The sequence below is a fragment of the Heterodontus francisci genome, chromosome 1, assembly GCF_036365525.1.
Source record: "Heterodontus francisci isolate sHetFra1 chromosome 1, sHetFra1.hap1, whole genome shotgun sequence".
In the NCBI taxonomy this organism is placed as follows: domain Eukaryota; kingdom Metazoa; phylum Chordata; class Chondrichthyes; order Heterodontiformes; family Heterodontidae; genus Heterodontus; species Heterodontus francisci.
Window position 1 is genome coordinate 167,002,585 of NC_090371.1, and position 25,077 is coordinate 167,027,661.

At 43.1% G+C, this 25,077-nt stretch overlaps 1 protein-coding gene across 8 annotated transcripts in view; it reads left to right on the forward strand.

The window, feature by feature from the left end:
• LOC137348022 (cytokine-dependent hematopoietic cell linker) overlaps nt 1-25,077 on the forward strand; it is a 125,401-nt gene that overhangs the window by 84,554 nt on the left and 15,770 nt on the right. For 5 of the 8 annotated variants that reach the window (XM_068013479.1, XM_068013140.1, XM_068013712.1 and 2 more), the window contains 6 exons: nt 5,919-6,055; nt 7,412-7,463; nt 8,235-8,297; nt 10,140-10,244; nt 10,638-10,663; nt 20,248-20,270. In XM_068013479.1, the coding sequence (XP_067869580.1) occupies nt 5,919-6,055; nt 7,412-7,463; nt 8,235-8,297; nt 10,140-10,244; nt 10,638-10,663; nt 20,248-20,270 (406 nt within the window). The remainder of the gene's footprint in view (nt 1-5,918; nt 6,056-7,411; nt 7,464-8,234; nt 8,298-10,139; nt 10,245-10,637; nt 10,664-20,247; nt 20,271-25,077) is intronic. The other 3 variants (XM_068013566.1, XM_068013308.1, XM_068013228.1) reach the window with 2 other exon arrangements.

Consider the following 25,077-nt stretch of genomic DNA (forward strand, 5'->3'; position numbering starts at 1 on the left):
CGTATGTAAGCACATGGAACAATGATCATAGGTGACGTAACCAGACAACCTCAGCAAGGCAAGATACATGGCAAGTGTGGACTGGTACACCAACCGAGAAATTGCCCCACTTACATGAGCAACTGCAAGGTGGCAAGAAAGGACACTGGGCAAGACTGTGCAAGAGGTCTGGTACTGGAAAACCAGCCAGCAGTCACAGCAGACCATTGCCTGACAAGAAATAAACACCATCTTGTGAGAGGAACAGGGATTCATTCAGAAGAGGCCAATCCAAACACAGACATATCCACGAGATTGACATGGACGTGTGTAACATAGAGACCACAGATGGTGAGCAACCTTTTCACACAGTAACAATTACCCACCAGATGGACTCGGTTACTCAGCAGGAGCATTCACCACCATTGACATCATTTGCCCAGAGAAAGCTGGACAGCACAAACTGTGATTCAAGATCGATACAGGGGCAAGTGCAAATATTTTGCCATTGAGAATACTAAAGGGCATGTACCTGGCAAGATGGGAAGCCATGATGCAACCTACAAACACAAGACTCACTGCATACAATGGTACCACAACAAATGTATGGGAACACTAATGCTGGAATGTAGGTATGGAAACTCTTCGTGGTCACAGCAAGCATTCTACATTATCGATACGAACGGTCCAGCAGTTGCAGGGCTACCAGCATGTAGTGAACTTCAAACTGTGACAATCCATGAGCTCAGCAATGTGCCAAGGACAGACATCCAAAACAGGTGTGATCCCACTGAATCCATCCATGACTTGCAACAAATGTACTTGGATCGTATTGATAAAGTGGGAAGTTTCAAAGGAGTAACCACTTTACATCTGAAAGATAATGCCATTCCTTCCATAGATCCACCAAGAAAATGTAGCGTCCATATTAAGGACAAACTCAAAGCTGAGCTGGATGCAATGGAGAAGCAAGGAATCATCAGGCACATTCAGCAGTATATGGATTGGTGCAGTTCTATAACAGTGGTGATAAAAAAAACAGTGTGAGATAAGTTTAGATAGTGGGGACTTTTGCCCATTTCTAAGGCAGGAACAGACTTGGCAGCAAAGCTTTTTGTGAATTGACTTTATTAAGATAAAGGTAAGTACATGTTTATTAAGTTTTCAGATCAGAGTGTCTCCTGACAATGCAGAAAATGAGCAGAGAGATCGCCAACATCATCAGTGCATCCGAACGTTTGCCAGCTTGCCAGTATGAAACTGCGCATGCGCACACCAACGTCACCAGGCAATGGCGCCAGACGTAATGACGCCAATTCAGTGCTGCCTTACTCTTCAATGGCTGCAATCACCACATCCATTCCTCCCCAACAGTACCTCGCTTTGGCCATAACTTCCCGCCTCACCGCATTCCCACTACCCCCCCCCCCGCCCCCGTCCCCACGGGCCTCCACCGGGCCACTTGCTCCCGGTCTTTCAAGGCTTCAGCCGCTCACTCGCCCCTTCCCCCACCTGGGCCGATTGTTCCCCACCGCGATGCCTGGAGCAGTGGCGGGGAACGAGCCGCCGAGGGTGGAATGAGCAGCCAAGGGCTGATGGGGAGAGAGCAGCCAAGGGGAGGCAGTGGTGAGGCAGGGAACAAGTGACCAAGTGGAGAGAAGCAGCAAGGTGAGGGGCAAGCAGCCGAGAGGGCAAGCAGTGAGTAGAGGAGCGAGCAATGAGCAGGCGGGTGCGGGAGGCAGTGGCGAAGTGAAGTGGTGATGACAGTAGGAAACAGGGTACTGTTCAGGGTGGAATGGAGGTGGCAATCATAGCCTTTGAGGGGGTTTGGGTTTAATTTTCTTTTTGTGACAAATTGAGCAGTGCCATCTTTAATATAGGCAGCTGCCTGAGACACTTCCCTTCCCTTCCTCGACTTCTCTGTCTCCATCTCTGGGGATAGGTTGTCTACTAATATCCATTATAAGCCCACCGACTCCCACAGCTACCTCGACTACACTTCTTCACACCCTACCTCCTGTAAGGACTCCATTCCATTATCCCAGTTTCTCCATCTCCGACGCATCTGCTCTGATGATGCTACCTTCCATGACGGTGCTTCTGATATGACCTTTTTCCTCAACCGAGGATTTCCCCCCACTGTGGTTGACAGGGCCCTCAACCGTGTCCGGCCTATTCCCCGCACCTCTACCCTCACCCCTTCCCCTCCCTCCCAGAACCGTGACAGGGTTCCCCTTGTCCTCACTTTTCACCTCATCAGCCTCCATATCCAAAGGATCATCCTCCACCATTTCCGCCACCTCCAGCGTAATGCCACTACCAAACGCATCTTCCCCTCCCTTCCCCTGTCAGCATTCCGAAGGGATCGTTCCCTCCGCGACACCCTGGTCCACTCCTCCATTACCCCCACCACCTCGTCCCCGTCCATGGCACCTTCCCCTGCAATCGCAGGAGGTGTAATACCTGCCCATTTACCTCCTCTCTCGTCACTATCCCAGGCCCCAAACACTCCTTTCAGGTGAAGCAGCGATTTACTTGTACTTCTTTCAATGTAGTATACTGTATTCGCTGCTCACAGTGTGGTCTCCTCTACATTGGGGAGACCAAGCGCAAACTGGGTGACTGCTTTGCGGAACATCTCCGCTCAGTCCGCAAGCAGGACCCTGAGCTTCCGGTTGCTTGCCATTTCAACACTCCCCCCTGCTCTCATGCTCACATCTCTGTCCTGGGATTGCTGCAGTGTTCCAGTGAACATCAACGCAAGCTCGAGGAACAGCATCTCATCTACCGATTAGGCACACTACAGCCTGCCGGACTGAACATTGAGTTCAATAATTTCAGAGCATGACAGCCCCCCATTTTTCTTTCATTTTTCGTTATTTTCTCTTCCTTTTCTTTTACTTTTTTACATTTTTTACAATCTTTTTTTTGCATTTATTTCATTTCATCTTAGTTTGTTCAGTTTGCTTACCCACTGTTTTTTTTCAGGTTTGCACTTGCTGCTGTTCAATATTCAGTGTATTAACACCTAATCTGTCCTAATGCTTTGTCTTTCAACACACCATTAACATATTGTTTGCCTTTGCTCCGTGACCTTTTGGTCAGCTATGTGGCCTGGTCCAATCTAGACTTCCTTTGTTATCTCTTGCCCCACCCCCACCTCACTTGCTTATAACCTGTGACTTTTCTAATATTTGTCAGTTCCGATGAAGGGTCACTGACCCGAAACGTTAACTCTGCTTCTCTTTTCACAGATGCTGCCAGACCTGCTGAGTGGTTCCAGCATTTCTTGTTTTCATTTCAGATTTCCAGCATCCGCAGTATTTTGCTTTTATTACAAAGCTTTACTCTTCCTTTCCCGACAGCTCCCACCTGGTGAAACCGCTGTGGCTTCAGAAGAGGTAGAGGCAGGCTACTCAGATCCCTGCTCTGACTGCTGAGCTGCTCTTGGCCAGTGACCTCTGAGTGTTGCCAAAGACTGCTCCACCTGCACCTGTGCAAGGGGAGACTCCACCATCGGGAAACAAGGTAGCATGTTGTGTACTGACTGAGGTGGGGGAGCAACAGGTGAGAAGTGGAAGCACTTTGAGTGGAGTTTCCCACTTCCATGACCCCTTTCACCATCATCTCTATCATGGGCCAACCACACATCACTCCTACCACTCTGCTGGAGAACACTTTGATGCGGATCAGTGGGGCACTGTAAGGCCAAGGCTAGGGCATCTGTCATCCTATTTAAGGCAGCTTTGTTCAAAGTATACATGGACTCATTTGATTACTAATTTGATGTTCCACGGTGCTGGCCACTGTATCCATGTAAGGGAACATCATGGCAATGCCCTGCAACATCATCCCACTCATTCTTCAGTTGGACTCCTTCATTCTCTCTGGAAGTATGATGCTTGGAAAGTCTGTCAGTACATCGCCCATTCTCTGCTGCTGCTCAATGATTATCTTCTTCGTTGACAGCCCTTGGGATACAGCATCTGTGTCCAGCTGAACAGAGCTGCACCCTCCGATGTGGAATCTCCACTGCTGACCCTGCACCCTCCGATGTGGAATCTCCACTGCTGACCCTGCACCCTCCGATGTGGAATCTCCACTGCTGACCCTGCACCCTCCGATGTGGACTCTCCACTGCTGTCCCTGCCACCACCATCTGATTTTTGCTCACTTGTGAAGTATGAATCACCAGGTGAAAACCCAATTATCTATGTTACTGGACCCACCAAATTGCAAGCCTTTGCATTGGCACATGGTCTGCATGAGTCCTGTGGCAGTGCACCCTTAGAATGAATCAGCTCCTCTGAGGATTTTGTCGTCTGTGAATTCCATTGATGGCTGCTACATGTGTGAAGCAGTTATTAGCTGGGAAATCTGTGAAGCACCACCTCTGGTTTTCTCCCCCTCTCTTGTGTTTTGTGCTCTCTCCAGCAACTGGGAAAGAACAGACTGATGAGTGATTGTAATGCCATGTGTTCACCTGATGGATGCAGTGCATTTGGTGAGGGTGACTATCTGGGAGAGGCATCAAAATGCATAAGGATGAGGATCAGTGTCAATGGTGGGGGGATGAATAGATGGGGATGTGAGGAAATGCAGAAAAAGCGAATGATGAGAGCATTTTATGGTACTCATCTTGTCCAAACCACACTCACGGCATGAGCCATTTCAATAGGCCTGGCAGGAACAGGTTTCTTCCTTCTATTGTGGGGAAGAGTATCTCTCCCTGGCTCCTCACAGCCCAAGGGAGATATTCCTGAAGCAGATGCAGTCTATAAAAGTCCTGAATCCATTGTATCACCTTAACTTTGCCAAATTCCATCTTTGTATTGGCGCTTTAAATACTGAAATTGAAAAGATTGCATCACATGGGTCCTCATTATATCTATCGCGATGCAATTGATACCATATGCAGAATTAAAATGATAATGAAGTGGCTGCATTAAAATGCTACTGTCAGACACACTGACCTCACTTGAGGGTTTCATGCTTGACCTCAGGCCCCATGACCTAACCCAACACCAGCCCCCACCCCCACTCCCAATGTGCTTCCGATTTAATATCAGGGCCAATGATTCTGCAGTCTGGCTCATTTCCTCCCTGCACCCACACCACCACTCCCCCAACCAGTAAACAAGTTCTGGGTGCCACACTTTAGGAAAAATGTGAAGGCTTTAGAGAGACTACAGGAAAGGTTCATGAGAATGGTTCCAGGGATGAGGAACTTCAGTTATGTAGATAGATTGGAGAAGTTGGTAGTGTGTTCTTTGGAGAAGAGAAGGTTGAGAGGAGATTTGACAGAGGTATTCAAAATAATGAGGGGTCTGAACAGAGTAGATAGGGAAAAACTGTTCCCATTAGTGAAGGGATCGAGAATAAGAGGGCACAGATTTAAGGTAATTGGCAAAAGAAGCAGTAGCGACGTGGAAAAACGTTCTCACGCAGCGAGTGGTTGGGATCTGGAATGCACTGCCTTGGAGTGCAGTGGAGATAAGTTCAATTGAGGCATTTAAGAGGGAATTGTATTGTTATCTGAAAAGGTAGAATGTGCAGGGCCATGGGGAGAAGGCAGGGGAGTGGCACCAGATAAATTGTTCTTTCGGAGAGCCAGTGCCGAAACGATGGACCGAATGGCCTCCTTCTGTGCCGTTACAATTCTGTGATTCTGTGAACATCATTTCTACCCCAAAACACTTCTTCAGATTGTTAGTGACTATGACACATTTATTTTAAGATTCATTATTTTTTTTGCAAAATCAGCTTTTGTTTGATAACACAAACATGACATAATATATGCATTGAAATGAAAACTAAAGTAACACAGTATTGTATAACAAAATTTGACTAGCCACCACTTCTTGTCATCACATAATGGTTCACTTTTTTTTTTACAGAAATGTTAGTTCAAAATGTGTGAATTTTTTTGTTCTTTACAGATAAGCAGTGTTTACCAGTAATGCCACCCCCACTTTGTCCCAAGGGTGGTCTATCCCCATGGCAGAGATCCCAAGCAGTCCTCAAACAGCAGTCGTTGGTGAATATACAACCTAGCACACAATACAGGAGCAACAATGTAAGCAACTAGTGTAATTATAGTTTGACCGCAGTGTTATTTCTACTACAGTTATACCAAATAATATATAATTCAGAAATAAAAACAGAGAACACATGGAAATACTGAGCACATCAAATAACATTTGTGGAGAGAGAAACAGAGTAAACAGCCAGAATTTTCTCAGCCCCTTGGAGTCGGGGTTGGAGGCAGGCACTGGGAAAGTTATGAAAAGTTGTGTTTGGCTAGTTCCCCAGTGTATTCCCACCTCTGCATTTTTGCCAGTGGCGGCATCAGGGAGCTGACAGCAACCTGCCCGGCAGCAGCAGGAAGCTAATTAAGACAATTGAGTAGGTGATTAACATTCCTATTTTCCCAGAGCCGACCAGGACCCCCACAGTGTGGATGACTTGCCAGCTCACAGGAGGCAACTGCACAGTGGGAGAACCCAGCGGCTTGAACATTGCATTAGATCAGGGAACAATCTGAGGAAAACGGGAAGCCTGCATTCAAGGGTAGGCAGAGGCCTGCTATTCCAACAGAATCTCAAACAGCCTGTAACCACTGAGCATGCGATGGCTTGAGGGAATCATTGCAGCCCCTTCCTCCTCACCTCCTCTGGTAGTGGCTTTCCCTCTTGTGCCCCAGTCACTGTAGCTGCACTCCCACAGAAACTGCAATGATGGCTGCTGGCACCCTCACATGCAACTCCTCATTGGCCCTCCCACTTCTTCAGCCCGCTCACTATCCCTAATTGGACAGTGAACGCAGAGGCACCCTGCTAATTGTCTGTCTCCCGCAAGATCGTGCTGCAGGGCACAACACTGGCATGAGTGGGGTGGGGACCAGGAAATGGTCCTGACGCTCGAAAATGTTTAAAATGGAGAAGATTCCAGCCAACATTTCCAGCTAATGACCTTTCGTTGTTAACTCTGTTTCCTCTTTCCACAAATGCTGCCTGACCTGCTGAGAATTTCCATCATTTTCTGTTTTTATTTCAGATTGTCAGCATCTGCAGTATTTTGCTTTTGAATGTATCATATGATACAAATCATACTTAAGTATTGACCCAATAATGCTTAAAATCCAAGCATACTTCTTATGACAAATTCAGAGAAAGCAGCAAATAGTTTTAATTTAGCAACTTATCCGATTGTTATTTAAACTACTGTCTATAGAAGAGCTTTACTCTTCACCAGGGAAAGTTTATTGTAACAGGAGGTTACAATGACAGAGGATGATAAGACAGGGATGAAGTGTAATTTATTTGTATAAATTGTTAGAATGAAAATGAAATACCTTTTACAGCCGGATTTACTTTGTTCTCCATGATGCTTTGATTGCTGTCATTTTTCTAACCCATGTTTTGTTTTCTAGATACGAAGAGACAAGAAAAGTTCTGACAGTCACGCAGGTTCTGTTGCCCAAGGTACCGCTGCAGAAGCCCTTTTAGAAACTTATGAAGCATTTTGCCTCCCACCCTCAGTAAATGGCTACATTCTCTTCAAGAAATCAAACACAGTGATCTGTACTCACCCTTGGCCCTGGATCATCAGCTTCCTTTTTGTAGCTTGTTTCTCATTCCTATTTTGATACTTACTTCCTGTATTCAGCTATCAAACAGCTTTCTTCAGAATGGCTTTCTATTATCTCTCAACTTGAATGGTTTCAGGCATTGTAGCAATTTGATGTGACACTGTGTAGGCCATCTATGAAAAATGCAGCCGCATATACAACCCCCATCAGACCTGCGCCCTCCTCTGTAAGGTGTGCTTGTGACGTATATTTGTTCTCAAGTACAAGTTTTAACTTTTGATGATTACAATGTACCTTGTATGGTCTATTGTACATTAAAGTGATTTTATAAAATGGAGTAACTAAAACAATTGTTAACTTTTTCATCAAAATTGGCAATGAAACAATTTACATGGAAAGATCATTAACTGAGTATTAACTCTATTTAGATTGTGCCATTTTAATGTTCGTGATACAACTGCATACAACTTAGCTTAATTTGTCAAGTTTTGATGACCAACAGAACACATTATTTATGTGGATCATTCCCAAAAGAATAGGCTCATGGCCAGCAGGCTCCCAGAGATCTTAATATTTCATAGACGTACTATGGTTAATGAAGAGCAAATATAGAAGCATGTGACAGAACCATTCCAGTCATCCAGATGTTTTTGTCTTTCCTCAGGCCCAGCTGTTGACAGAACTGTCAAGCCATTCACAGCTGTAAAAGTCCCTTTCCAGACTTCAGGTATTTGATTAACTTGTTAACATTAAACTGTAAAAAGTCACATTTCAAAGAGATGATAGAAAATCAATGGATTGTAGTTTCCACTGTGCTATTTAGAAGAATTTAAACTTTCATCATGACAGTATTGCTTTAAAAAGAAAAAGCATGGGGGAATAGCTTCTAGCAGCACTACACAGACTTACGTTGATTTCCCGGGAGCAGACAACATGACGGGCAGCTATCTGCACGACCCATTCTACTTTTGTCAATGATATAAGAACAAAGAACAGTAAAGTACAGGAACAGGCCATTCAGCCCTCCAAGCCTGCGCCGATCTTGATGCCTGCCTAAACTAAAACCTTCTGCACTTCCGGGATCCGTATCCCTCTATTCCCATCCTATTCATGTATTTGTCAAGATGCCTCTTAAACGTCTCTATGGTACCTGCTTCCACCACCTCCCCCGGCAACAAGTTCCAGGCACTCACCACCCTCTGTGTAAAGAACTTGCCTCGCACATCCCCTCTAAACTTTGCCCCTCTCACCTTAAACCTATGTCCCCTAGTAACTGACTCTTCCACCCTGGGAAAAAGCTACTGACTATCCACTCTGTCCATGCCGCTCATAACTTTGTAAACCTCTATCATGTCGCCCCTCCACCTCCATCGTTCCAGTGAAAACAATCCGGTTTATCCAACCTCTCCTCATAGCTAATGCCCTCCAGACCAGGCAGCATCCTGGTAAACCTCTTCTGTACCCTCTCCAAAGCCTCCACATCCTTCTAGTAGTGTGGCGACCAGAATTGCACGCAATATTCTAAGTGTGGCCTAACTAAAGTTCTGTACAGCTGCAGCATGACTTGCCAATTTTTATACTCTATGCCCCGACCGATGAAGGCAAGCATGCCGTATGCCTTCTTGACTACCTTATCCAGCTGCGTTGCCACTTTCAGTGACCTGTGGACCTGTACGCCCAGATCTCTCTGCCTGTCAATACTCCTAAGGGTTCTGCCATTTACTGTATACTTCCCACCTGCATTAGACCTTCCAAAATGCATTACCTCACATTTGCCCGGATTAAACTCCATCTGCCATTTCTCCGCCCAAGTCTCCAACCAATCTATATCCTGCTGTATCCTCTGACAATCCTCATCACTGTCCGCAACTCCACCAACCTTTGTGTCATCCGCAAACTTACTAATCAGACCAGCTACATTTTCCTCCAAATCATTTATATATACTATTCAATATATCATTGAAGAATCCCATACAGGCAGCGGATTTCTACCCACCGTACAAACCAACCCAAATTCCTGATAGGGAGGGGAATAGGAGAATATGCATGTGCCACATGAGCCTGCAACCACCCCTCCCTCTCCCAATAAACCTGCCATGCCATGGCATAGCACTGCTTTTGGAGGGTGGTGGGGTTGCAGTTCTGGGGCATTCCTGGACAATCTGTGAATTATTCACAGATAGATGCTGCAACTCAGCAAATTCCTCTTTATAATTACAACATCAGCATGAAGTGAAGACACTTCAAACTGACAGTATAGATGTTGTATAAATGGTGAGTAGTGCCTACTTGCAAGGTGATTGACAGGTCAGTACAGCTTACCCAATCTGTAAAAAGCAATATACCGGATTTGCTGAAAATAGGGAACTAAGACACGTAAAACAGAAACATACCATTGATCAGTCAGCACCTGTGGGGCATAAACAGACACAGTGCTCAGAACTGAAAAATAAGTGACAGACAAGCCTATTTACAGAAGAACAAGGAGAAAAGAGGAAAATATGTTTTTAAAAAAGCAAACAGAGGAAAGAACCATAATGGAATGACTGAAAATGCTGTAAATTCTCAGCAGGTCAGGCATCATCTATGGAGAGCGAAACAGAGGGTCACAGCCTCGATTTTTACAGGGGTGCAAGATTTGAGGCCACGGGCCCAGTAGCAGGTGGTGGATTCGGTGAGTCCAGGGACATGGAGGCTCAGCTGTTCTTAACAGCAGGGACCCATTTAAATAAAACTTTGGGAGCGGTGGTGTGTGGAAAGGGTTAAAAGCAAGGCCAACATTTCGGGTTGATGACCTTTCACCTGACCCCTAGTAGAGTCATTAACCCCTTACTACGCTACTTCCACTGCATGGAGTATTCAAGTTGACAGTTCTCTTTGAAGGTCCATGTCAAAGATTTTGCATAAATATATATATGTTTAACGCAAGAGTTATCAAGGGGTAGTCTTGATAATCTCTGCAAAAGAGCTATTTGATCATAGATTGTCAAATAATTCATTTTTCAGCTGTTAGGCTAAGAAATACAAGTCAACTGTTTGATACTAATTCTTGTTTTTAATTTATCAGAAAGAAGTCCCATTCTTGATCACAAGGTAAGAATACTTACATTAATCCATGGAAGTATATGATTTATTTATGTCATTTATACCATTTTGTTTTTTTTTACTTGTTTATTTGAAGTAATTTTTCAACTTTGTACATGTTGGAAAATCGTTGTCTACAATTTGCCATCTATTACAGATGAATTTCCCAGTATCAGCGACTGATGGCGAGGATCTCTGCCTCAAGCACAAACTCAGTCCTTTTAAATTTTCTTTTGGCAGTCTTCAATATTTAGTTGTTTTGTTGATCTTTAGAGGTTCTAAAAAAATACGTAGAGGAGTCTTGGAACATAAAATAGGCTAGTTGGATCATCCCACTCATTCCTTTATAATTCAGATCCCTAGATTAAATGTCACTGCCATTCATTTAAACTGTACTTTTGTGCAACTTGAATGTTACTATGTGCTTTTATTACTGTAACCTGTTATTCTTATTTTACTATTTCTTTCTTAATTTTCAACTTGAACTAATCATGGATTACTGTGATGGTAATAGAGGTAAAAATGAGCTAACAGAGGTTTTAAGATTATGAAGGGGTTTAATAGAGTAAGTGTAGAGAAGATGTTTCCACTTATGGGGGTGTCCAAAACAAGAGGTCATAAATATAAGACAGTCACTTGTAGTATAAGGGTCTGAAAGTTTTAATCTTGAGAGAGTGTAAAGAATGCCTCCTACCATGATGATGTATGTAAGAGTTCATGTGAGAAAGAGACATGAAGCTGGATGGAATGTGGCTTTAGAGGAGTCACTCAGACTAGTGTGAAGATGTGTATAGTTATACAGTAATAAATATTACTGTTCTAACTACTCTAGACTACAGAATCTCTCTAAGCTAGACTAGCAAAGGTGGCAGCATACCAAACAAACATACAACATGGTGATCAGCGGGGATATCGAGACCAACGCATGGTTCTTAACATGCTACACCCAGAAGAAGAATTTGAAAGAAATTAAAGAGGGCTGAAAAACAAGTCAGAACTGCAGGACTTGAGAAGAGGCTGTAGAAAAATTCCAGAGTTCCAGGCACAGAGAGTAGGGGGATCGGCAGTAGAATTCCAGTCCGGCGAGCACAGGCTTGAGTCAGAGAACCAAGCAAAGTTCGAGGATCTAGCAAGCAACCCTGAAAGAGGGTAAAAAATCTGTCCCACAACGGTACTGGGCAGGCAGCACCAGGAAAATCCTTAGTGGGGGGTTGATTCAAGGTCGGTGTCATTACATGTAACGTCTGGAGCAAAATAAAAGCAAGCAACGAGGCGACAAATACTCGATTCTCTATGAGAAGGGAGTTAAAGGAGTATAGCAGCAACTCTTATAAAATGGAGTTTAATATAAGGGGGGAAATAATGTTTAGTCTAATGGCAAGATTTTAAAGGCAGAAATGTTGGCCATAGCGGGAGTCAGCGTGGAGCTGAAAAAGCGTGGGAAACTTCCAATACCGAAGGGAAGAATACAAAAGTGAAACTAAATCAAATTAAAGCAATGGAGCTAAAATTTTCAATTCCAGATAGATTGAGACACATGGAAGGACCAAATCAAACCTAAAATTGGTCATTCTAGAGAAAAAGGTTTCTCAGATACAGAATTGCATCTAAGTTAGACAGCCAGTCTGAAGCAGAGCAAGTGAATACATTGTTATATTCTACTGGGGCTATAGCAGATGATGTGATTCCCAGACAAGGTCTTAATGAAACATCTGCTAAATTTCAAGAAGTTTTAAAAGTTTTTGATTCTTATTTCAACTTGTGGAACAATAGGACTTTAGAAAGAACAAGATTCAACAGAAAGGTCCAGAAACCGGGCAAAACAGTTGATGCTTTCATCAATTACCTTTACAGGCTAGCTGATGGATGTGAATATGGAGACCTTAAAGCAGAATTGATAAGAGATCACATTGTGGTTGGTATTTCTGATGAATCCCTATCAGATTTATTGCAGTCTAAAGAAGACCTCATCTTTGACAAAGCTATTCAGCTGGTGAGACAAGCAGAGGTCCAGAAGAACAAAAGATCAATCCTGAGAGTTGAAGAAAGACCTTCATTCAGGAAACCTCCAACAACCGTACAGTTCCTTAACCAGAGGACTGTGAAAGAGGTATCAGAAAAAAGTACACAGCTGGGCGGAGGTAGTGGGTGGGAGTGGTGGGGGGGGAAGTGAAAGACACCATTAAACCCTGACAGCAGTGTGGTGCCAAAAGTACCCATAGGCGTGATCTGTGTCCTGTAAACAAAGCAGAGTGTTTCCACTGTAAGAAAATAAGGCATTTTAGTAAAATGTTCCAAACTAAAATATATACTCCCAGGAAAATCATTCAAGAAAAGAGTGGTCAATGAAGTTAAGCAATCTCCTTCAGAAGAACAACTAAAACAAAATTTTGGTGAGATCAATGATCTGAATAAGGAATTTTGGTCTGCTGATATAAATATCAACAGACATATCACTAATTTTAAACTCGACACCAGAGCAAGTGTAACGGTCTTATCAGACAAAGAGCTGTGGTTATCACCACATTTTCTGCAACCAACAGAAACCCAGTTCCATGGTCCAGGAGGGGTTGAACTTGAAGTAAAGGGGAAACTACAGACAGCACTCCAGTACAAGGGAAAGCAAATATTAGAAACACTGTATGTTCTGAAGAATCAGGAATTCTCTCTCTTAAGTAGAAGAGCTTGTATTGACCTTCATCTTTTTAAGAAAGTAGAAGTTGTTAAGCAACAAGAATCTGGAAGTCACTTCCACGAGGAATTCCTGAAATTGTTTACTGGTCTAGGCAGACTGAAGACCAAATGTAGTATTACATTGCAGAACCAGTATGTCTTTTCACGCCTAGGAAGATACCACACCCACTAATGAAGCAAGTCCAACATCAAGTAGAAGACATGACCAGGATAGGAGTCATTTCTCCTGTTACTGAACCTACAGAATGGTGTTCAGGAATGTTTCCAGTTCCTAAACCTAATGGTGATCTTCGCATTGGTATAGACTTAACTCAACTTAATAATGCTATAGCACTAGAAGTTCATCCCATGTCCTCAGTGGATGAAAGCTTGGCAAAGTTATCCAAAAGTACTGTCTTCATGAAGCGTGATGTGAATGGTGGCTTTTGGCAAGTTCCATTGCATAAGAAGTACAAGGTTATTGATAACCTTCATTACTCCGCTTGGAAGATTTTGTTTCAACCGTCTACCATTCGGTATCATTTCAGCACTGGAAATATTCCAGAGAACTATGTCAAATATTCTACATGCACTGTAAGGTGTAATACTCCATATGAATGAATTCTTAAGTCATGGAGAGTCCTTTGGAGAACATAACCTACAGGTTAGAGCAATTTTGAATCGTCTGCAAGAGGAAGGCCTAACACTCAATGAGAAGTGTGAGTTTTCAAAAACATCCATTCATTTGTCAGTAGTAGTGGCATAATGGCAGACCCACAAAAGACGAGAGCCATTAGCAAATTTCCAAATCCTACTTCTGTCCACAATCTTCAATGGTTTCTTGGCATGGTCAAACAATTGGCAAAATTCCTACCTAATTTAGCACAAGTTACAGAGCCTTTATGACAACTGTTGAGGAAAGCTCAAGCATGGTGCTGGGATGCACATCAACAACAAGCATTTCAAAGGATCAAGGAGATGCTGATTTCGTCAGATGTCTTAGCTCATTACAACCCTTCACTTCCAACTACAATTGCAGCTCATGCCTCGTCCACAGGGATAGGGATAGTCCTTTTCCACGAACAGCCCGATGGAAGTTGAAAACCTATTATGCATCACAAGCACTGTCTTACACTGAGAAGAGATACGCCATAATAGATAAGGAAGCTCTCGCAATCACTTGGGCTTGTGAGAAGTTTTCAAACTACATTATTGCCTTAAAGGTTGTCAAAGCGACAGACCGCTAACCTCTAGTTTCCTTACTCGATGAAATGGAACTCGCTAGGATCCAACACAGATCCAAAGATTCCGGTTGAGGCTCGTGAGGTTTATGTACAAAACTGTATGCGTACAAGGCAAGTAACAAACAACAGCAGATGCATTGTCTCGAGCAACAGTCGACCATCCTACTCAACAGCATGTTAACTTTATTAACAAAATGGAGTCATATTCGCAGGTTATTGCATCACAATGTCCGGCAAGTTCAAATAGAGTCCAACAAATTCGTTAGGCGCAGTTGCAAGATGAAGAATGCATCTATGTCTGCCAATATTGCGAACAAGGTTGGCCACAACAGAGTGCTAGTGGGAAGAGGATGAAAATATTCTCAAACACAGAAGACCAAATGTAGTATGTGGTCCCAGTACCACAGTGGATGATTTGTTGGTATATGATGAGAGATTGGTGATTCCAGAGTCACTCCGGGTAGTTGTCTTGGAGAAAATACACCAGGGTCATATGGGCATAACTAAATGTAAAGCATGGGCTCAAGCATCTGTCTGGTGGCCAAGAGTATCAAAGGATATAGAAGAAATTATTTCAAATTGTCACGCATATGCCATTCACAAACAGGATCAGAAGCCCATAATTATAACAGGAAATACCATACCTGGAACCTGCCGAATTTGTCAGAAGGGCAAAAGTTATGGGTACAAGACCAAAACAGAGAAGGAGTAATTCTCCAGAGGGAGGAGAATCAACTGCGATCTTATTTACTGAGAACTTCAGAAAGTACTATATGAAGAAACAAAAGGAATCTTAGTCCTTCAAATCAAAGACGTCAATCGGTTGTACATTTGGACAAATCAGATGTCGAATCTGAAATTCAGAAAGCTCAGGATATTACAAACTTCAATAAAGGCCGTCCAAGTCCAGAGAGTTCAGGGAAAGACTGCCAGTCTTCCTCATCTGATGACAACGAGATCAGGGAGAGTTGTGAAGCCTCCAGACAGATTGAATCTATGAAGTCAGAGACTTGGGGAGAGATGGCGTAGTATTTAAATTAAAAAATGAATGTATGTAGATATATATTGGGATTAAGACTTGGGGGGGAGATGTAGAATAAGGGTCTGAAAGGGTTCATCTTGAGAGAGTGTAAAGAATACCTCCTACCATGATGATGTAAGAGATTATGTGAGAGAGAGACTTGAAGCTGGATGTAACGTGGCTCAGAGAAGTTACTCAGACTAGGTGAAGATGTACATAGTTATACAGTAATAAATATTAATGATCTAACTACTCTAGCCTACAAAATCTCTCTAACTAGACTAACAAAGGTGGCAGTGTACCAAGCAAACATACAACTTCACTTATAAATCAAATAAGGAATTCAGGAAAAAACATTTTTACCCAGAGAGAGGATAGATGTGCAACTTGCTACCAAATGGTGCAGTTGGGGAAAATAGCATAGATGCATTTCATAGAATCATAGAATGGTTTCAGCACAGAAAGAGGCCATTCAGCCCGTCAAGCCGGTGCCGGCTCTCTGCAAGAGGAACTCAGCCAGTCTCAGTCCCCTGGCCTTTCCCAGTGGCTCTGCAGGTGCTTATCCAATTCCCTTTTGAAAGCCCCACTATCTTTTCAGGTAGTGTATTCCAGATCCTAACCACTCACTGTGTAAAATAACTTTTCTACATGTCGCCTTTGATTCTTTTGCCAATCACCTTAAATCATCGTCTTCTGGTTCTCAACTCTTCTGCCAAAGCTTCTCTCGATCTACTCTGTCAAGACCCCTCATGATTTTGAACACCTCTATCAAATCTTCTCTCAACATTCTCTAAGAACAACAGCGCCAGCTTCTCCAATCTATCCACGTAACTGAAGTTTTACATCCCCGGAACCATTCACATCAATCTTTTCTGCACCCTTCACATTCTTCCTAAAGTGTGATGCCGAGAATTGCATACAATACTCCAGTTGAGACCAAACCAGTGTTTAACAATGGTTCATCATAACCTCCTTGTTTTGGTACTCTATGCCTCTATTTATAAAGCCCAGGATCCCATATGTCTTTTTAACCACTTTCCCAACGTCCTATGCCACCTTCAGTCCTCAGCACCTTGCTCTACGGCAGCGAGGCCTGGACAACGTATGTCAGCCAAGAGCGACGTCTCAATTCATTCCATTTTCGCTGCCTCCAGAGAATCCTTGGCATCAGGTGGCAGGACCATATCTCCAACACAGAAGTCCTCGAGGCGGCCAACATCCTCAGCTTATACACACTACTGAGTCAGTGGCGCTTGAGATGGCTTGGCCATGTGAGCCGCATGGAAGATGGCAGGATCCCCAAGGACACATTGTACAGCGAGCTCGTCACTGGTATCAGACCCACCGGCCGTCCATGTCTCCGCTTTAAAGACGTCAGCAAACGCGACATGAAGTCCTGTGACATTGATCACAAGTCGTGGAAGTCAGTTGCCAGCGATCGCCAGAGCTGGCGGGCAGCCATGAAGGCGGGGTTAAAGTGTGGCGAGTCGAAGAGACTTAGGAGTTGGCAGGGAAAAAGACAGAACTGTGTGTAACAGCCCCGACAACCAATTTTTTCTGCAGCACCTGTGGAAGACGCTGTCACTCCAGAATTGGCCTTTATAGCCACTCCAGGCGCTGCTCCACAAACCACTGACCACCTCCAGGCGCTTACCCATTGTCTCTCGAGACAAGGAGGCCAAAGAAGAAGTATGCCACCTTCAACATTTTGTGCTCATATACCCCCAGATATCTCTGTTCTTGCACCTGCTTTAGAATTGTTCCTTTTAGTTTATTTAAGGGAAAGCTGGATAGATACATGTGGGAAAAAGGAATAGAAGAAAGTTCTAATAGGGTTTGTTGAATTGGGTGGGAGGAGGCTCATAAACACTGATCAGACCAATTGGGCTAAATGGCCTATTTCTGAGCTGTAAATTCTATTTAATTCTATGTAAATGGTAACCAGTCTATGAATCCTCTTTCCTTCATAATTGCCTCTTTGCTGCTAAAAATACTTTGAGTCTACCAAATCATGCCCACATGCTCACTCGCAAACAATTTATAATAATTCTTTAAAGCATCAGATGTTTCTGTATTGAAAAGCATTACTAGGCTAACTCTGAAAAGGTATATGAATCACTTGGAAATCCTCATTCTATTATATCTCCCTTGTTACTGCTATCATCTCCCTATACAAAGTGACCAGCATCACGCACTGGATTTTCAATCTGTGTCAGGAACACAATGGCCGAATCATTTTTGGATCCCGATCACATGCCGTGTCAGTTTCAATGATGTAACGTAAAGGCAAAGGCCCTAATTGGGCTTGAGGGAGTTCAATGCCCAATTAGTGGTGCTGGGAGCAACCTGGAGGAGGGACCTTGTGACCAAGGGCGATTTTAAAAGGCAAATAGCAGCCATGACTGGGCTTGCCATTGCCTGAAGGAATGGAGCAGGCGGGTGGTCGCTGGGCAGGCGTCCTCAGGCGGTCCCATGTTTTTCTGATGCCTTCCTTGAGATTTTCATGGATGCTGTTGCTGAGAGGAGAGCTGTACTCTTCCTTCCTTGTGGAAGAGGAAATCCTCCCAGCCAGACCAAGAAGGCATGGATGGAAGTGGCCATGGGGGTCAGCAGCCAGGGAGTTATTCAGAGAACATGGATGCAGTGCAGAAAGCACTTTAATGATCTACTAAGGTCTGGAAAGGTGAGTGGCTGCGAGAACCCAGGTCATTGTGGATCAGAACATAAATGTCAGAGACCAACTGCATTGCTAGTCACCGTCTCCTATGGCACTGGTACTGTGCCATTTGCAAGTAGCTGTCTCTTGGCCAGTTCACCTAATGTTATGAATAGTGTTTTCTTCCCTTGCAGCCCCTTGCTCTGCTCCTCTGGCTTCCTCCTGACCAGGAGGATGCAACTGCTGAAGCTCCTCCTCTGTGCAATGTCAGAGTATCCTGCTCCCATCTCAAGACGCTCTGCTGTTGCTCATTGGTTTATGAGGGCTTCCTCTATCCACTTCTAATGCCCAAGAGATGCCAGGAGCCTTACGGACTGATAAATCAATTGATCTTTCAATACTTACAATACTCCGGAAGGAATCCTTACTGCGCTTCTTGGGGAATTATGTATGTTTAAGGTTTGTTGTGCAAGATATAAACGAGGTTGAAGTAAACAACCTAACAGACAATAAGCATTGGATTTGAGGGCATAAATACAAAATTCAAAAGCCTCAAGCATATTAGAGAAATATATTTTTTCTCCAACGGAATAGTGGATATACAGACAGGCTAGAGAAGGAAGTCAGTTGTTTGTTTTAAGAGGGAGCTGGATGGTATCTGTTGAGAAGCAAGATTGAGGCTTATGGAGCTTTTCTCAGAGGAGGTTGTTCTTTCCTTCTTTCTTGCTCTCTTTTTAAAATAGTGACAGCCACAGATAATATAACTATAAGCATATCATGTGACTTTGACCATAAGCGTCTTGCGAGATTAGAAAACTTTTGTATAGTTTTGCTTGCTTATCTTGAAGGACCATGGATTATTTAAGAGGATATTCTTCAGGTGATTAACTGGGTACAGTGAAGTTCACAATATGGTAGACTATAAATGGCCTGTGGGAGCAGCGGTGTTAATGGAACCAATGACATTTTTGTCATTTCATACTTCCTTAATATCCTGGATGTCTTTGAAGAACGCCACTACCTGCAAGTTCCCTCCAAGCCACACACCATCCTGACTTGGATCTGTGTCACTCTTCCTTCACTGTCACTGGGTCAAAATCCTGGAACTCCCTCCCTAGCAACACTGCAGGTATACCTGCTCCAGATAGACTGCAGCAGTTCAAGAAGGAGGCTTGCCACCACCTTCTCAAGCGAAATTTGGGATGGGCAACAAATGCTGGCCTTGCCAGCAACGCTCACATCCCATGAAAGAATAAATTAGAAGAAAACTATGAAAATCCATGGGGAAGGGGACCAGCTGAATCTTGGGAATGTGCTGGGATGCAATCACCTGGGATCTCTGCCGTTGAACCTGCCAACGTTCGCAGGGTCAGAAGGTTCCCTTATCAGCATATCTGTGGCAGGTGCTCACGTCATGAGAGATGCATCTGGAGTGAGTCGGTTTCCCAAGGCTGCAAACTGCAGCAGAAGAGCTGCCAGTTCTGCTGAAGGGTCACTGACCTGAAACGTTAACTTTGCTTCTCTCTTCACAGATTCTGCCAGACTTGCTGAGTATTTCCAGCATTTCTTGTTTTTATTGCAGAAGAGTGGTCAGCTGGTGGACGGCAGTGGTGTCAGGGCCATCACTCCCCAGAAAGGATAAAATAGTACCAATTTGGTCGCTTGCAATGTTAAAAAAAGTCATGCTAACCTTAAATCTTCTAGGTCCCAAAGCATGTTCCCAGCCTGGACCACCAGACAGGACTCACATGCCTGGCAAACTGCTGCTCCTGGTTGCACCTATTTTCTGGCTGTTTTAGCACAGTTTCGCTGACGATATGGCAGGCTGCATTTTGTTCCCTACGTTTGGCTTTAAGCACAAATACAATTCAAGTCACTTAAATCATTTTGAAAATTTAAGGAACTTTTTTAGCTCAAACAGGCATGATGGGATAATAATGTATTGGTTACATTGTAATTGTTGTCTTACTAACAGCGCAATTGTTTTTATTCCCCACAGCAACCAGCACTACCACCACCCAGGTAATGGCTAGTTAAGTATATTTGTTCAGAATTCTGCCATGTACAGAGATATATGGCAGACGACATAGTTAAATGAGAAAAAAGTCCATAGCTTATTTTACAGCACAGACTTCCTTAACCCTTTGGGCATCACAGATGCTCTCTTCCTGTTTTGATGCTGAAAATGATCTGAGAATGGTCACATATGTGAGGTGATTATTTCAACCTTCAGATTTCTGGCTGAAAACTTGCTCCTACATCCACAATGGATAGTGGGATTAAAAAGTATATTAAACCAATTTATACCTTACATATAGTAGGGCTGAAATTCCTCGACTGCAATTTCACCAAAGTCCATCGGAACAGCTGGGAGCCAGTTTATCCAAATTTGGGGTGAGGTTTTTGGGATAACCTCATGTGGACAGAGCTTATGCCCATTCTTACAAGGCAGTCAATGAAAGGGGTGGAGGTGAGGAAAGGCTTCCTAAGCCAGAGTTTCCATGCTCTGGTACTCAGATAGGACCTATTGTAGAGTCAGTGCAGGTACACCAGGTCCCACCAGCTGGACCTCACCAACAAATGGAATGTAGGATCCATGTGAGGGATTAAGACCAGGATCACAGAAGATGAAATGCGGTATTTGTTTTGCAAATGGCTTCTTGACATAGCTGATACTTGAGGGCAGCCTCTTCCCCTGGTAACACCTTCCAAGTCAGCAAATTTCCACCAGAGCAGAGGGGTCAGTGATTAGGGGGGCATAGATTTAAAGTGATTGGTAGAAAGATTAGAGGGGAGATGAAGAAATAGTTTTTTCACCCAGAGGGTGTTGAGTGTCTGAAACTTGCTGCCTGAAAGGGTGGTCGAGGCAGGAAACCTCATCTTATTTAAAAGGTGCCTGAATGTGCACCTGAAGTGCTGTAACCTGCAGGGCTACGGACCAAATGCTGGAAAGGGGATTAGGCTGGGTGGCTCTCTTTTTTGGCCACAAACTTTCTATGAATCTAGGAGTCAGACTTTCCGACTACTTTGACCCTGGTACCCTCAGATGTTCCCCAATCTTCAAAAGTGCCAGTACTCATGGCCTCTGTCCCTGTAGCTGCAAACATAAGTGGGGTTAGGGGCAGAGGTCAAGGTGAGCATATCCTAGGATATGTTTCCCTGCCACATCGGATTTTCAGAGTCAAATATTTGATCCCATCGCTACCAACATTATAAAAATGTTTAGAAAATATCATTCTGCTTCACACTGTGCAGTGAAAAATATATTAAAATATCATCAAATTATTTTGTTTGAGTTCTGTCAGTTTGGAATTTTTGACTGTTTCACAATGCAGGGATCCTGGCATTTTATTTATCAAGATGTTACAGTTAAGTTAGGGACCAGATAGCTCAGTTGACTAGATGGCTAGTGTGGTTCAGAACGACAGCAACAGTGCAGGTTGAATTTCCATTCCAGTCTGAGGAAGGTAAGGGGAAACCACCTTGTATACTCACTTCCCTAGTCATGCTCATCGCTCCTGGGTGGAGAAAAAGAGCAGAGGACCTGTCTTTGGACAGACCACCAGGGCACAGCACAGTTAAGTTAAATTTAGCTCACAAGAGATTAATGAGTGTAAGTATTGAAAGTAGACAATTTCTGAAATGTTGCTTCCCACATACTACTTGCACTTGACATGTGAAAAATCATTAACACATTCTAGCCAGGAGGTTGGGTGATTATACTGCTCTAGTTACTTTCCTATGGGTCATTGAGACTCATTGAGTTGGAAGTTGATATGCATTGTGCCCGTTTCTCAGTTGTAAAATGAGTGCAAAGCACTCAACCATGTTGGAGCTGTGGTCAAAGAAATCATATCCAGACTGCTGCCTGCGTAAGAAGATTGAGTGTCATAACTGCTTTCTCCTGTGTATTACCTTACAGGGAAGGGGTAATGTGAAATTGTGAATTTGAATTGGACACTGGGGCTGTGGTAACGATTACTTCATCAAAAGTATAAGAGAAAAAGTTTCACAGAATTGCCTTCCAAAAAAACATTTTGTTAAAAAGTTATTCTGGGCACTCATTGCCAGTTCTTGGGAAAATTAAAGTCCAAGTAAGATATGACAATCAGACAAAAAAAATTGTCTGTGATTGTAGTTAAGGGTAAAAATCCCTCATTGGTTTTGGAGCCTGAAGTTAAACTGGGCCAGTAGTAAGATACCATGCCAAGATCCATGGACATACTCATAGAAAAATAAACATCCTTATTCCATCTGAAATTTGGTACAGAAAAGGGTATCCAGGTATAATGCAAGGGACTGGATGGAGTCAAAAAAATGCTGAAATCCTCAACCATGCTTTTGCTACCTCCAGACTCAACTATTCCAATGCTCTTATTATCTGGCTTCCCACCTTGCATCCTCCATAAACCTGAGATCATCTAAATATCTGCTGCCCATATGTCAATTTGCACCAAGTCCCGTTCGTCCATCACCTGTACTCATTAACGTACATTGGCTCCCACTCCAGCAACGCCCTTAATTTAAAATTTAAAATCCTGGAGTCCAAATCCCTCCATGGCCTCACTCCTGCTATCTCTAAAACCAGCCCTATAACCCACCAAGAACTATTAATTCCTCCATTTCTGGTGTCTTGTGCCCCACTAATGGCCACTATGTCTTCAGCTGTCTAGGCACTAAGTTCTGAAATGCCTTCTTCCCTAAATCTTTCCATTTCTCTCTTCCCCCTTTAAGACGTTTCTTAAAAACTACCGCTTTGACCAAGCTTTTGGTCACCTGTCCCAACAGCTCTTCACGTGGTACAGTGTCATGATTTGTCTCATAACACTCCTGTGAAGTGCTTCAGGATGTTTTACGCACTAAAAGTGCAATATAAATGCAAATTGTTGGTATTGAATTAAGTTTGTATGAAGCATGAAGGCATAATTTTAGCAAATTGACCACAGCAATGGAGCAAGCTCAACTGTGCCTGACAGTGGTTCTAGAATTTATGGTGTCTATGGAATAAATGTGAAACATAATTTGGATGTTCATGAATATCCTTTGCCTAGGGCTGAAGGGTTTGCCAATCTCAGTAGTAGCCAACAATTTTCCACATCAAGGGCTTTACTATTACATAATGTTGAATTTTGGTAATGCATCTGCTCCACACATATTTCCAAAAGCCATAGAGACAATTTGAGTGAATTTCCAAGGAACTCAGTGCATCTTGGATCATCTCCTGGTTACTGGAAGATCAGAGTAAGAACATTTGCAAAATCTCAAAGCACTTTTTGAGTATTCACTTGAATGTGATCTTTGAATAGGGTAGTTCAATTGCTCACTGCTACAAGACCTCCTAGAGCATTTTTCTTTTATTGTTAACAAGCTTGGTATTCAAGCAGCAAAGAAGAAGGATGGAGTAATGACTTCTGTACCTGGTCCAACAAACATGCAAGAGTTGCAGTCATTTCTGGGTTTCGTCAATTATTATCAGAACTTGGTTCCAAACATGACGACAATCAAATACCAATTGAATAGACTCCTTTTGTAAGACATTAGTAGCACGTGCAGAACTATTAGGACAGTCCGACCTTAATTTGCCACTGATTTTATCAGTTGATGTATCGCAATTGGGTATGGGAGCTTGACCACCACCCTGTCGGCTCCAAACAACTGATAGCAGTCACCTGCCATACCCAACTTCTTCCAAGGCTAATTATACACAGATTGAACGGAAGCCCTTGCAATTATATTTGAAGTGGAAATATTTCATACATATCACTTCAAACATTGGTTGTTCTATATACTGATCATAAGCGTTTAGCTGTCATATTCTCTTGGAATGGAACAATACCTGTTTTAGCTTCAGTGAAAAAGGTGGGCTATTCAGTTATCAGCTTATAAGTATGATATCAAGTTTAACCATCAAAATTAAATGCCAATGTGGATTTTTTGTCCCACCTACTTGCCATAAGTTTCATATATTGATGAAGATCCGACCATCACAAAATTGTTTACTGAGCAGCTGAACTCACTTCCATAATCATGGTCAGTGACAGACATAATGCTATAGCACACGGCCCTGCACTATCTTGTGTTATATATTAAATGGTGCATGGCTGCCCTCATGATGGAGTTTTTCCACCAGAACTACAATTATACAGTAGGCATTAAGATGAATTATCGATTGAAGATAAGTCTGCATCATGGACTTGGTTGTTCTTCTAAATTCCAAAACCCTTTGATCCAGGAATTGAAAGCCAGTCATCCTGCTATAGTCAGAATTAAAGAATCATGAGTATCAAGCCTGACAGATCATCTCACTGTAAACACAGCAGAAACTAGTACGGGGCAAGGCTGACAAAACCATGGCGGAGCATTCATGTCAATTGCCACAAGCTGGAAATGTGTAAATTTTTTCTTATTTTGAATTTTCATTACAAATGACTCATAGTGGTTCTGATGTCAACAACACAGTCAACAGCGAAGATTGACATTTTACAATATTTGATTGCCCAATATGGACTTCCTGCAAAGCTGGTGTCAAACAAAGAGCCAAACTTAAGTCATTCATTTGTTCTGAATTTTTCAGTAAGAAACGTGTGCTTCATATAATCTCCACCCAGGCAACAGAATTTAACTGGGGAAATTGACAGGATGTCTGTACATTCAAAACTTCCTTAAAAATATTTAAAGACTTGGCACCATACATCAGAAATTTGCTGTATATCTTTGGAATTATTGTGCAATGCCTCTTACCATTACTGCTATGGAATCGGCTGAGTTATTCACTGGACAGAAGTTACGTACTCATTTTTAGATTTTTACACCTGATTTTAAAGTATCA